This window comes from Cydia strobilella, chromosome 2 (genome assembly GCF_947568885.1).
Source record: "Cydia strobilella chromosome 2, ilCydStro3.1, whole genome shotgun sequence".
Lineage (NCBI taxonomy): Eukaryota > Metazoa > Arthropoda > Insecta > Lepidoptera > Tortricidae > Cydia > Cydia strobilella.
In genome coordinates this window covers 9600990-9616122 of record NC_086042.1, presented here as the reverse complement: position 1 = coordinate 9616122, position 15133 = coordinate 9600990, and the positions used below count along the sequence as shown (strand labels likewise).

General features: G+C 34.4%; 1 protein-coding gene across 3 annotated transcripts in view; it reads right to left on the bottom strand.

Annotated features, from left to right (window-relative positions):
* Positions 1-15133, bottom strand: part of LOC134750903 (autophagy-related protein 16-1) — a 348791-nt gene that overhangs the window by 45104 nt on the left and 288554 nt on the right. For all 3 annotated transcript variants that reach the window (XM_063686145.1, XM_063686162.1, XM_063686153.1), the window contains one exon: positions 14344-14490. In XM_063686145.1, the coding sequence (XP_063542215.1) occupies positions 14344-14490 (147 nt within the window). The remainder of the gene's footprint in view (positions 1-14343; positions 14491-15133) is intronic.

The following is a 15133-nucleotide window of genomic DNA, read 5'->3' as shown; positions in this document are numbered from 1 at the left end:
CGGGATATAGTAGGTATGCAGTGTCCGCCGGGCAGGATATTTGCGTCTCCGTTAGAAATAGGATGGTCGGCTGCGCAGATTCCAGGTGGTAATGGACTGCGCTCAAATTTGAGTGTAATCCCCTGATATTGCAGAAGTCCACTTGTGTGGAAGGGGATGCCGCTGAGAAACCATTTCTTTTTTTACCCTTATTTGCCATGTGTTGTTACATATTCGTCTTTGGGTCACAAACTTACATATGTGTACCAAATTTCAACTTAATTGGTCCAGTAGTTTCGGAGAAAATAGGCTGTGACGACGGACAGACAGACAGACAGACAGACGATCGACGAGTGATCCTATAAGGGTTCCGTTTTTGCCTTTTGAGGTACGGAACCCTAACAAGAAAACTAATTTCAGCGTTTTTGAAAATTCATCCCCTAAGGTAGTAAACTTCTTAGGAAGGCATTGTATAATATTACAAAAAAAGTTATTTCAACGTTCTTAATAATTCAACACCTAAGGGGGTTACCTGATGTAAGTTTATATGTAGTACAAGTTTTCGTTTAAGCTAGTGTTAGCAACACTGTTTGTAAAGATCATTATTTATTAATAGCTTATATTTTGATCATTTTTACTTTTACGATTAGCTTAAAAAAGAGTATCAGTTGACCCTTACTTGTCACTGGTTCCCGCCATCTTGAATTGTTATTAAAAGGCGGGTACACTGTGACAAGGGGCAGTTCGTGTCCAGACGAGTTACAGTGTAGACGTCTTAGAATATTTATTGTAAATTGGTTGTTATTATGTTGGTAGCGAAAGAATAAAGTTAAAATATTGGTACAAGTATTAGTTTTCATCATCAACCCGGTGGTAACCTAACAATCAGAAGCTGGATCCAACAAAAATCGATAAGATTTTGTTTTGCCACGCCCCACGAACGTAAGGTTTTCTTTCCGTTGGTAATGGTATCAGTGAGTAAAACATTATTTACCGGAAAGTATGTTAAATTATGGTAAGTCAGTCATAATTTTTATGTATTTCTTTTACCTTCTTTCATTTGAAATAAAGCTGGTTAGATAATCTATCGTCTAAGATAATATCATTTAATGTAGGAATTTTGGCATATGTATGTGAAGAAAGAACGTACGAACAAATAACAGGTATTCTCAGTAATAATAAAAAATGAAAAATATGCAATTTTAAAATCTACAGTTGTCTATTAAGCGTTTTTGAATACAGCATATGAGTTAGTGAAAAGTCGATCGTGTCATTAGAATGTTTCTTATTTTTATTTTATGAAAATCTATTGTACGATGCTGTAACACATCGATTATTTCAAGTTCAGGCTAAGGATTCATTGTTTAGTTTTCTGCGTAGCAAAATAGCATAGCATAGCAGTAGTGTAATAGCAGACTACAGTAGGATATTGTTTTATACACATTAAAAATTTACGATCTGCTGCATCTTTGAGGTCAGTTTGTGGTACTAAAATAGGCTAGATGACAAATTTTATTTAATGGTATCAATCGATCAGGTTTATTTTTAGGATCATATTCATATTCCTTTATTAATAAAATTACAAATTTTACATGTCATAAATATTAACAAGTAAATATATGTCAGTTTAATTACAATTCATCCAATGTCTATATGGGACCCATTGCATTAAAGCAATACAAAAGTCAGAATTGATAGTCAAAGTCCGACAGTCGTACTTCACTCGCGAAACGGTCCTAACAAAACGATATGAACGATTGCGATTTTGTCTGTGAAATATTGCGTTTATGCATATCGTTGCTATACAATCTTTTTTTGGATAAAATGTAAGGAATCGAATAGTACCCTTACTTTATTCCTTTTTGGTAGTTGAAAAAAACTAGATTTTGAAACTTAGATCCTGTATTTTCTTATCATTTCCATATATTATTTTAATATCCATATTATTGCGATTAATTGCTCATTTGCTATCTATTTTACTAGATTTTGTTATACAATTTAACATGTGTCATCATCCCTATTGTATAAATACACTGACTTAGTAGCCGTGAAACCGATGAGTGAACTAAAATGATAACTTGTCAATTGAATATCTCTTAATTAATGCTGCGTTTGAATAAGAAATGCCTCGAGTTCCAAGTGGTTAAACGCGATTTGCGTCAGTGTCATAATTGTCCCGAATGCAATCTGTTCTTAAACTAAAATAAGCCTCAAATATTTTCATAAGGAATTAATGATGTAGCTGTCGAAAAACGAACCTTATTCTAATTTTGCTAACTCTGGTATGTTAAATCTCCAAGTTATGGAGCAGAGCATATGTCGTATTTTCCATATTGTACACTCCTCATGATATATATATCTCGCAACTACTATGCAAATAAATCACTCATCATTCATACGAGGTCGTTGGGAGGTCGATATTATTATTGGATTAACTCGCATATTTTGAAAATTTAAAAACTCATTTACCCGTTTTCTATTATTTATTGAGAATATTTTGAATGTCGTATAGTGTATTATATGGCAGTAACTACATTTTATTATTTATGTTTTGTAATAATACTAATTCATACGTAAATTAAAAAAAATAAGGGACCTTAATTGGAATCATATAATATATATAATGCGTAAAAAATGGGCCTTGCCCCGCTGCCGGCGGCCAGGTTAGGTTTTTTATAATGTGTTTATATATTTTTTGTACTGTTTTGTAAGTGCTTTTATATTTTACTTTAATATCCATATTATAAAAACACTAACTTAAGATGAAAGACAAATATAGAGAATATAATGCGTAATATGTAGTCGGTTAAGTAGTCAAGTCACATGTACTCATATGTAGTCACATGTAGAGTCACATGTAGAGTCATATGTAGAGTCACTTGTAGTCACATGTAGAGTCACTTGTAGTCACATGTAGTCACATGTAGAGTCATATGTACAGTCAGAGCTATATTGAGTAATTCTCATAAATAGAAATGATGGCGTACGTGTAGACGCTAGTATCAGTAAATACGAACATACATCTTGTGAAATCGATGTGTATAGTTACCGCACGTGGATGAACGTGTGAGACCTTGAAGTGCGTGGATGAAGGCGCTAGACTTTTATTACAACTCTCATAAACATATTTACAACACTAAAATAATGAGTCAACCATGTAAATATACAAATAAACAATAATAATAAAAGGAAAAACTTAATAACGTCGCTACACGCTAATATGTGGAGTTTTCATTCAAGTGCAATTTAGATTAAAACTGAATAAATTACAGATAATGTGAATGAAATATCATATTACATGTGTTATACATTACTCGTACTTGTATTTTTGTGTACACCTACAAAAAAAAAATAAGACGAAGGAGTTATACACTTGACTAATAAAAGGAACGCAGCGTTATTATCGCTCGTTCATAAATATAAAGGAAATCGATATACGCGTACATTAGTGATACCTGTTTTCTTAATGTTCAATTTGAACTTGAGCGCGTTAGCCATAGAGTTTAGACATTCCATATATATATGAAAACTCTGCTTATTACTGAGGAGATATGATAAAATCTTTGCAAAAGAAATAACATGATCTTATAAGATTCGTTCATAAGAGAATCTCATTTCTTCCATTATTTAAATCACCATAGTGACATGTAATTATGTACATATAAAATAGTCATTAATAAGGTGCTTCGTTTTCAATATGCTGTTTCTGTTCAATATTATCTTGACAAGTAAACATGATGTAAATTCTAGTCTCATATATGTTTGATAACTAATAATTCAGAAGAAAGTACCATTTATCCAAATGTCAATTTCAATACAACTAATAAATTGACAAAAAAATCTTAATTTAATAACGGTTCTTAATTTGAATAATTATTTACGAATACCTATCTCGATATAGTAAAATAGTATTAAAAATAATATGCAAGATAAATTGTATTCGACATATATACCCACACTTTATTTTGCCCAGGGTTTTATACGTGAATTATGACAGTAATATCAATAAAGTCTTGTTTTCGTAAAGCCAAAATAATTAAAAAAAAACACAATTTAAGCATACTTATTGAAATAATTACATGCATTAATTGTGGAATCTGGAATTTAGTCTGAATAACGAATTAGGATAACAAATGCACCGTAATACCTATTACAATTTGTTTCTAAAAAATACGATTATATTTGGAAATTAAATACTTTTAATAAAGTAATTAATTAAATTCATCTTTTTTTGTGACAAGGAAAAGTTCTTGTAATGAATCACTCGTTAGTTTATATGATGTTCTTAAATTTGGTTGAGTATTCATGAGTCTTTAATGGCTATGATAATGACCTAAAGCGGGTAACCGTCAAAGTAATATAATTTAAAAGAAATTATCGAATAATCTTAATATTGAAACGGGACTTACTCGTTTACACTTCCATTTATTAAGTATATGAATGAAATATTGTCAAATAATGGGTAGCCTAAAATAAACAACATAATTTGTTACTCATAATAATAATTATTATTAAGAGGTTTTTTATCTCAGCATATGCTTGCATTCATGTTGACTACGGGTTGGACCCGAAGATATAAGAATAAGAATAAGAATGATTTATTGCAGTACTGTGTACATTTGTAGGTGGTAATCATGATACAATTACAATTGGTTTCAACAGTTACTCATTTCGGGTATGCAATACTTAAGTAACTTATGAACTAAACTTAAAATAACATGCAAAGATATTTACATATTAATTACATTCCAATTAATATTCAAAATATTCTTTCAAACTATAAAATGTTTTTTCTAATAGCCAGTTTTTCAACCTTACCCTGAATCGGTTACCTTCAAGTGCCTTGATATCGGCTGGAAGGTTATTGAATACTCGAATAGCTGTTACAAAAGTGCTCTTTTTGTATATGGATGTGTTTGTTTTTGGTAGTACAATGTTATATTTATATTGAGTCCTAGCATTGCACTTTGTTGAAGTTTGTTGTGTATAAAATCAAAACCATGCATTGTTTATATAGGTGTAAGACTTATTATGTTAAACTTTCATTATTAAACGTTATTGCACAATACATGATATAATACATGACTAAATGACTAATAAATTGTGGACTATGTGACTTTAATAATTAGGTAAAATACTTGGTAGCCATGTCGTTTATGTACGAAAATATCTGAAACGTGTAGCAATATTAATCCATTACAAGCTTAAATCGATATGACTACTAAACCAACAAATGAAATGAATCAATAAAATAAAACCACGAGTCTTAAGTATTCAATAATAATTTGAAAGGAAGTCTTGAAATTTCGTTAATACCAAAGGGTTTACTATTGCTCAACTGCTGTTGACAATAGGAACATCGTAATATGGACAATATTCAACATTAAGTACTGCCTTACACTTTACAGTTGGTTGTTAACTTATTAAAAATATTTGATAGATGAAATGGTTATTTAGGATAGTACATACATCTTGATAATTATTATAGATCTTACTATTAATTTTTTTAATAATAAGGTATATTTGTTGTCTGATCTCTATTTGGTACCTGCGAGGACATGTTATTCCAGGTTGCTTTATTATTATTAGAAGATATACATTTGCTATCGCAAACTTCTGGCGATTTGTGAATACATAGTTAAAAAAAATCGTGACCAGCTCAAACTTGCTGACCTATATCATTAAATAAAGTGTAACTAAAAAAAAAATACTAATAATATTTACATGATTAGAATAAGCGCAACATAGTCTGCATTATATGTAGTATTTATGTTGGTTTGATATTTAATACATTTATATTCAATTTAGGTACTGAAATATGCCGTATACTGCGGTGATCAGTGATTAAGCAAGAAAATATATCTGAACTGAAATATGCCGTGAATTCGGTGATCAGTGATGATACGAAAATGAATGTTTATGCTGAAATATGCCGTGAATTCGGTGATCAGTGATGATACGAAAATGAATGTTTATACTGAAATATGCCGTATACTGCGGTGATCAGTGATTAAACAAGGAAATATATCTAAACTGAAATATGCCGTGAATTCGGTGATCAGTGATGATACGAAAATTAATGTTTATGCTGAAATATGCCGTGAATTCGGTGATCAGTGATGATACGAAAATGAATGTTTACGCTGAAATATGCTGTATACTGCGGTGATCAGTGATTAAACAAGAAAATATATCTGAAATGAAATATGCCGTGAATTCGGTGATCAGTGATGATACGAAAATGAATGTTTATGCTGAAATATGCCGTGAATTCGGTGATCAGTGAATAAATGAAAGAAAATGTTTGTTCTGAAATATGCCGTGTAATGCGGTGATCAGTGACAAAATGAGAATGAATGTTTGTACTGAAATATCATCATTATTTCTGTTTTGGAAATGCACCTGTCGTTTAACGTGACAAGACTGGCGGATACCTTTAAATAATCACTTAATCCCCTTTTGTCGATGAGGATGATAATTTAATGATGGAAAAACACAGATCAAAAAGAAGTCCCAATAAGTCACAGAGGATATTAAACGCTTCCTGAGCGTTGTTCGAGCTAATAAACTCACAAAAGGAGAGAGCCTTTATACTATCATGAAACTTTCTAATATTATCTCTACAATAGTCTTGATTTCATTAAAGGTTTAAAGCAATTGATTGTGCCAGGTCATGATCAGATGATTCAAGTTGCGTTTTGAGTATGAGATCTCGTCTACGGTGACGTGACGCGTATATATAAGAAGGAATGTGAGATCTCGTCTATGGTGACGAGTACACATAAGAATGCATAAGTGCTCTCGTCTACAGTGACGTGTACAAATAAGAAGGAACGTGTGATCTCGTCTACGATTACGAGTACACATAAGAAGGTATGAGTGATCACGTCTACGGTGACGAGTACACATAAGAAGGTATAGATGATCTCGTCTACGGTGAATTAGACACATGAGAAGGAGTGTGTGACCTCGTCTACGGTGACGTCCACCAAAGAAGGAGCGTGTGATCACGTTAAAGGTGACGTGCACACTTGCATGGAATCGACGTCTACGCTGAAAAATTGTATAAATAAATGGACGACGATGAGTGTGCAAGTTTTGAAATAATGGATTGGATTATAAAAGTGATACCTAGTGAATTCCTATTGTCCTAGAAAGTCTTATTTTATTTTAGTTTCATTTTTATATGCTTATTGCTTATTAATGATGTATAAGATTAAAGTTACATTTTAGAAGACTAGTCTTGTTAGACGTGTTTATTGAAATTAAATCCTTAATTTTGTAGAGATTCTAAATAATTGTACGAGGCCATACGCCTTTTGTAGATTGGCCGAGCATTAATCGGAATTCGGAATAGGGACATTCCTACATCAGAATGGCCGTCTGTTAGCAACACTGTTTGTAAGGATCATTATTTATTAATAGCTTATATTTTGATCATTTTTACTTTTACGATTAGATTAAAAAAGAGTATCAGTTGACCCTTACTTGTCACTGGTTCCCGCCATCTTGAATTGTTATTAAAAGGCGGGTACACTGTGACAAGGGGCAGTTCGTGTACAGACGAGTTACAGTGTAGACGTCTTAGAATATTTATTGTAAATTGGTTGTTATTATGTTGGTAGCGAACGAATAAAGTTAAAATATTGGTACAAGTATTAGTTTTCATCATCAACCCGGTGGTAACCTAACACTAGGAAACTTGGTAAAAGGGCATTCTATTAAAATAGACGAAAACTGATTGAAAAGTTTGTACTTATTAACAAAGTTTGCATCGGGAGCGAATTTTTTTTTAAATAGTGGTCTTGAAAATCTAAGTGTTCCGAGGGATTATGTCAAGAACAATTTTTTTCAGTTAGGGGCTTGAAACTTCGTACTTTGTGAAAGACAAATTTCATGCGTTGTATAATTATTATAGTGTTTAGATTTCAAACAGTCCCCTTTCGGCTTATCCTTTGTCTATTGTTAAATAAAACCGCACGTGCTACTTACTAGCATAAAAAAATGGTAGGGCCGTTTTAACCGGTTATTGAATTACCACTCTATGAAGATTGCAATAAGGTTTAAAATGAACTAATGGGAAAACATATTCTATAGCTGTGTGGTCTTTGCGGTTACTGAGTGCCGGCAAGTCGAACGCTACAGAACCAGTCTAAAATGTGTCATCGATATGCGTAACAAAGGCGCGTTATCGGAGAGCGCACTTACACTGGTTTTTTTAGCGTTGGACTAGCCTGCGCTCAGGTGCCATTTAAAATTATGCACGAACCAGGTAAGGGACAGGGACGGATTGCGATTAAAACATTTTGATGGATTCATGACAAGTATGTATTTATTTAAGGCTTATTATTCACTGGGCAACTAAAATATTAGACCTTTCATTAGGCATAATATATAATAATATAATTTGGCCGTGCATTAATATTTTAAAGGCCAATAATTTATTAGCTCCAAATATAAGCATCATATTATTAAAAAAAACTGGCATCAAATTCAAGCCACAAAAGTAATAATTGGGATCTTGAAATGATCGTTTGGCAACTATGATTACTTAGGTGTAAACAACTAATATGACAACAAATATTAAAAATCATACGCTTTACAATAATAGATGCCAATTTATTATTTAGTTGCCAAACTATCATTTCAAGATCCCAATTATTATTTTTGTGGCTTGAATTTGATGCCAGTTTTTTTAATAATATGATGCTTATATTTGGAGCTAATAAATTATTGGCCTTTAAAATATTAATGCACGGCCAAATTATAATATTATATATTATGCCTAATGAAAGGTCTAATATTTTAGTTGCCCAGTGAATAATAAGCCTTAAATAAATACATACTTGTCATGAATCCATCAAAATGTTTTAATCGGAATCCGTCCCTGTCCCTTACCTGGTTCGTGCATAATTTTAAATGGCACCTGAGCGCAGGTTAGTCCAACGCTAAAAAAACCAGTGTAAGTGCGCTCTCCGATAACGCGCCTTTGTTACGCATATCGATGACACATTTTAGACTGGTTCTGTAGCGTTCGACTTGCCGGCACTCAGTAACCGCAAAGACCACACAGCTATAGAATATGTTTTCCCATTAGTTCATTTTAAACCTTATTGCAATCTTCATAGAGTGGTAATTCAATAACCGGTTAAAACGGCCCTACCATTTTTTTATGCTAGTAAGTAGCACGTGCGGTTTTATTTAACAATAGACAAAGGATAAGCCGAAAGGGGACTGTTTGAAATCTAAACACTATAACAAATGATTAACCGTCCGTACCGATATCTTTTGCTGCATAATGTTCTATGCTCATGTAAAATATATAACCACCAACATACAAATCCACGCGTACGAAGTCGCGGGCAACAGCTAGTACATACATATAAACTACGTTATAGTTGCATAGAAAATATTTAAAAATTTACCAAAAAACCCGTGGTTTGTGATGAAAGTACAATTCTCGACGGCTAGTCGTAAAACTAAAAATAAGTACGTAGTCTTAAGAGCATATTATCTTGGAAAGTACATATTTGTTTTTGACCCCGGTTGATACTCATTTATTAGCTTATTGAAAGAATGCGTCCAATTGTTACCCTTTACGATAAATAATGAACACATAAGTTAAAACCAACAAAAGAATGTGACACTTCAGTTAGTTAAAGCCGTAAATTAAACGAAGCAATTAACTAATTGCTTCGTTTAATTTACAGCGCACATAAAACAAAACGGTAAAATGAGTATGAAACTTAAGTACTTATTAACAGGTACCTGAACACACTGATTTTAGTGGCAATAGAGTTTTATCGTAGTGTAATTTAAACAATTATGCATTATTATTTACAAGGAAATGAATTACCATTTTCTAAAACAAAACATTAATTCAATCGCTTCAACTGCTTTTGCAGAATATTTTTTTGTGAAGAAATATGTCAAACAGTGACAATGAAAGAAACAGAACACAGACCACAGAGCTTTATTAAGCTTGTCTATTATGCTTAGCGCTCATACATAGCCAGTGCCATTATTTCAAAATTAGGTGTTGATTATCCAAATGATATCTAAATTGTGTCATTTCATTATTATTCGCGCGTGTATTTCGCTAGTATAGTTGTTCGTATAACAAAATGAAATAATGTTGATATCATAATGTAATGTAAGTTTGAACTGGCCTCCTGGTCTGTGGAGAGTATTAAATATACGAAACGTTACGGGGTATACATAACACTTACCTACCGTATGAATTATTATAATGAGCTAACTAGATAACTCCACTAAAACAGTTAGGTTACTCCGATAACCACCTGTTTATCAAAAGGGAAACAATGGTCTGAGCACCAGGGGATCCTATCTTTATTACTCATCTCACTTTACGTCGATACGATTCTGTTCATTGATTTTAACCGTAGTAGATTAAACCTAGTGTTTATGCAACAACGGTACACAGTCACAATGCTAGTAAACCGTTGTAATGTTTACTTCAATATTGAATTAGTGTCCGCGTTTGCGATAAAATGAGCACGCAACTTGAAGTTTGAAGTAAGTAACATTAAAATTTGAGAACAAGAATTGCTGAGCAAAGATACGCCGAGGAATGTTTTCCGCGTTTCTTTGTAGCCGTGTGAGAGAAATTATTTACACCATTGTAACGCAAGATGTGTGCGCAAATTAGCCCGATCGTATCTCGGCATGCAGTTGGTGGACGTCACGAGCCATGCGAACAATACGGTGTATTTACGCAGATTCACTGAAGAATGAAGTCCACGGGCGAGTGTACGGCGGGTCCGGAGCGGACAAAGCATCCTGCGCCTGAGAGCGCTACAATCTCAGAGGGCATGTATGACCGTTAAATAATAATAATAGGACCATCAAACACGAAAACATACGCGCAGTGGTTTATGGATCTAGTATGCCGAGCAGTGTACGAGTATATCTAACCCTACAATTTTTTTAAAATACTTTCGTAATGTTTTTAAACGATATTTTAATGAAAATATTTAGATCAGTACGGTCTCACTCACTATTATTTTTAGTCGCTTTTGGCGACATGTTTCGGATTCTTTGGGAATCCTTCCTCAGGCACGAGTGTCTGCGGCGGTTGTACGTCGTGCTGATCTAAATATTTTGAAATATGTCTCACGATAGTTTAAGTTGGATATTTTAATGGTTCGTGGTCTGAATGATTGGACACTTTTCGTAAGAAATTACATAAATTTTAACGACAGCGTAGTGACATAAATAGAAATAAAAATAGTGTGTAAATTCAATACAGGCGAATATTTAAAGGGCGGTTAGCATAATAGGACCTAAGAAGTATATTGAGATAAATTTTGCTTAGAAATACAATGAAAATATTAAACATACGAAATAATTCGGCCCGCAATGACACAAAAGTTACGACATACGAGCTTTTTAAAGTAACTGTCAACGCTTGTTGGCAGTTACTAAACATCGCTTGTAGATATCTCGTAATGTCATGTCTATCTACACATGTCGCGTCAAGGTCTGCTGAGTAGTCGCCGCAGAGGTGCCGGCAGTCATGCCAGCGCTTCTGACGCTTCTACCAAAACCCGGTAAATAAATAAATAAAAAATATTTAAGTGGTCAAAATTCTTAATTAATGATTACACGGATAAATTATATATCTATGCTATAGTGTAGCCCGATACCGCGAATGTGCGCTCTCTACAACGAAATCAACAAAGATTTCGACATTTTCCACTACAGTCTTGTTACATTTAAGCATAGAGTTAAATCTGTCTTACAATAATTAGTTAAGTTGATGAGTACATTTGAATGTTGTGCACGGTTGTTATCGATGTACAAATTTACCACGATAACCATGTGATTCTTGTTTTTTTTTCTATTGTAATTTGTATGAAATTACTGTGCCTAAAATTAATAAAATAAAATAAAATAAATAATAAAATAAAATGGATTAAAGTACACCATGGTGTCTGGACCGCATACTTATTAGATAATGCGTGCTCATTCTATTGCAAACGCAGACACTAGGTAATTCAATATTGAGTTAAGCAAACATTACAACGGTTTACTGGCATTGTGACTGTTTCCGATAATGGACAATTTTAAGTATGTAATCAATAATTCAATTATAAATAATATTGGCTAACAAATAGTTTAGTAAAGTGACTGTTAAATTAACAAGATTTCGGACCACATACCCAAGTAAATCTATTTAGGTATTTAGTTAAATAGAACCGTAACTATCAAATAGAGCAGTGCTAAGTGAAAATAAAAGGAAACGACCTAGGAATAACTGTTTAATCGTGACATTTCGATATGCTGCGCGGATGTGTGCACATGATCGGCTTACATTTGCAACACGACTAGTGCTGCATCCTTTACATGTTTATCTAATTCCAGTTTAATGTGATTTTGATCTGATATGACAGGAGCAGGAGCGTTACTCTCACACTCATTTGGTTTAACTTTAGCTGAAGCATAGGTGTGCACATTTGCAAAAACTAATACGATTCCAATAGGATAAATACTTGGCACATCACATGATCTTCCCAGAATTGACATCATCATCATCATCCTCGCGTTATCCCGGCATTTTGCCACGGCTCATGGGAGCCTGGGGTCCGCTTGACAACTAGTCCTAAGAATTGACGTAGGCACTAGTTTTCACGAAAGTGACTGCCATCTGACCTTCCAACCCAGAGGAGGAACTAGAACCCGTCACCGAAAAGCGACTGGTAAATATCAAATGATATTTCGTACATAAGTTCCGAAAGAATCATTGGTACGAGCCGGGGTTTGTACCCGCGACCTCCGGATTGAAAGTCGTACGCTCTCACCGTTAGGCCACCAGCGCTTCCCCGCTAGGCCTCTCAGGCTCCCTAAGTGAGCTGTGGCAAAATACCGGACAACGCTAGAAGCATGATATGAGTTGTTTAACAAACTTAGTTGTAGCATGATCATTGTCGTTACGTACGTATTTCGACAACCAGCCAGGGTTGAAAAGGTCATCGGGGTAGCTTACCAGTAGGCCACAGCGCTCGCTGGCACCGGGTGAATATTCTCTGTACGGTATGGGAAAGAGAAATTTGCAACGGTGAGACAGACCGAGCCAATGTTGACCTCACGATTTCAATTGTCCATGCAAAATGTTACGGGGAAACTAAACGATGTCACGAGCAGGGCAATTCTAGTTTTATATTCAAGGTCAAAAATTTATCTACTGCAAGTTCATTGCCTTGGGGTCAGGTCGGGAGCAGGCGGCCAATACGAGCGGTCGCGGGCTGCGCTGGCGCAAATGAAACACGACCCTGCTCATTTTATTTTATTTATTTTATTTTATTTCTTAACAATATACATTGTGTCGAATATTAACACGCATTTGCTCATTTGTCGGCTTTTTTATTTGTCGAGAATAATGACGCGTATTTATTTACATACGACACTTAAGACGAGGATAAATACTTGGATAAATATGTTTGCCTTTCTACGAAAAATATTCACTGCAGTGGTCCAGCGTGGCTTGACGTCGCGTGCAGGCCCAAGTGCAAAACTAAATGCGCGCATCCGATCTAACTTGAACCTTAATAATGTGGGGCTAGTAAAACTTAGTGTAATGCCGGCCGGTATCAACACTACATCATGTCGGCGCCCTACGGAACAACAGTTCAATGCTTGAATTTAATAAATTGCCGTAAACTGTGTACAATTTTCATATTTATTTCTTATAAAACTTAAAGGTGGGTGATGTTTCGCTAGTGATTAATGTTCGAGAGAATGACGCTAATAACCATAGGGAGTCTTATAGCGTCGGATGAGTTACGTACTGAGAAAATGCGAATGCTGGATTATTAACTTTAGCCTGATTATTAATGATACTTACCTAATACATATTTATGTATACCGAGTGTGGCCCGTATAAACGGCGAAGCAAGATTCATAAGGAATAAGGATTATAGGGCGGACTTATTGAATTGATTGAAAAACTTTTTAATTTCACCGATAGTTATAGGTAAGTACGTAGTTCTTTAATTTCGAATTTTGGGTTCGTAATCATCATGTTTGTGACTTGTAACTAATACTCCAACGCATATAAGCAACATTAATTTTAAAGCAGATTTTTAAATTAATTAATTAAATAAATAAAAGGCTTTCTACATATTGAGAATCACTTAATATATTCGATTGGAGTAATCGGATCACCTCACATTCTCACAGTGGCTTATCAAATTCAACAGGCGCGTTGAGTGAACGATGTGAATAACATAGGTATACAAGTGCATTAAGGAGATTCGTCGCATGCGATATATCGATCGCCACAAGCGGTTAGTCGCACCCCACCTTGAACGCTATTTAGCCAGGTGTCATGCAGTGGGTACTTACGAGTGGTCTTTTAGAGTGGCTTCCAGCTTGCCCGAATGTGTGTTCCACACGTAGGCGGCGCCGTCAGCCGCCCCCACTGCCAGCAGCCGGCCCGCCGGCCCGAACGCCGCCCGCGACCAGTCGCACCCCACCTTGAACGCCTCGTGACTGTGATCGAAGAAGACATTAGGTAAAATATTATGGTTTTAAAGAGTACCTACATTTGATAGAACAGTACCCTATTTCACCAACAACATTTTTAGTAACTAAGTTCTAGCTTAAAATTCATGTCTAATAAAGATAATGTCAAAAATCGTATTGATCACTACCTGTCCCTGATTTACCTTATATAAACATTCAATGATATCAGCATCGCTCGTCTCATTCATTTATCGTTTATTTCGTATCATTCTGTATTCGTCACTCGTTCTTTACTCGTCTTGTTCGCTCATTGTCACTATCTTTTTTGACAATATTCTTTAATTTGTCTCTCATAATCTGACGTTATTCTTTTTTCGTCATGGTCTTCATTAGTCTTATTCGTTATTAGTCGGTTTCGTTTTTTATCTCATTAACGTTTTTACCGAAAATAATTTGACAAGTTCGGTTCTGGACACATTCGTAATTAGTCTCGTTTGTTTTCGATCGCATTCTGTGTTCGTCTCAATCGCTGTTTGTGACTTTTGTGACTATTGTTTCATATGAGACATACTTAAAGTATCATAAAAACTATTGCAAATAACGTTTTCAATACCTATTTACTACATAATATTACCTGGAAACGTCTCTAAAACGAATACAATAATGACTT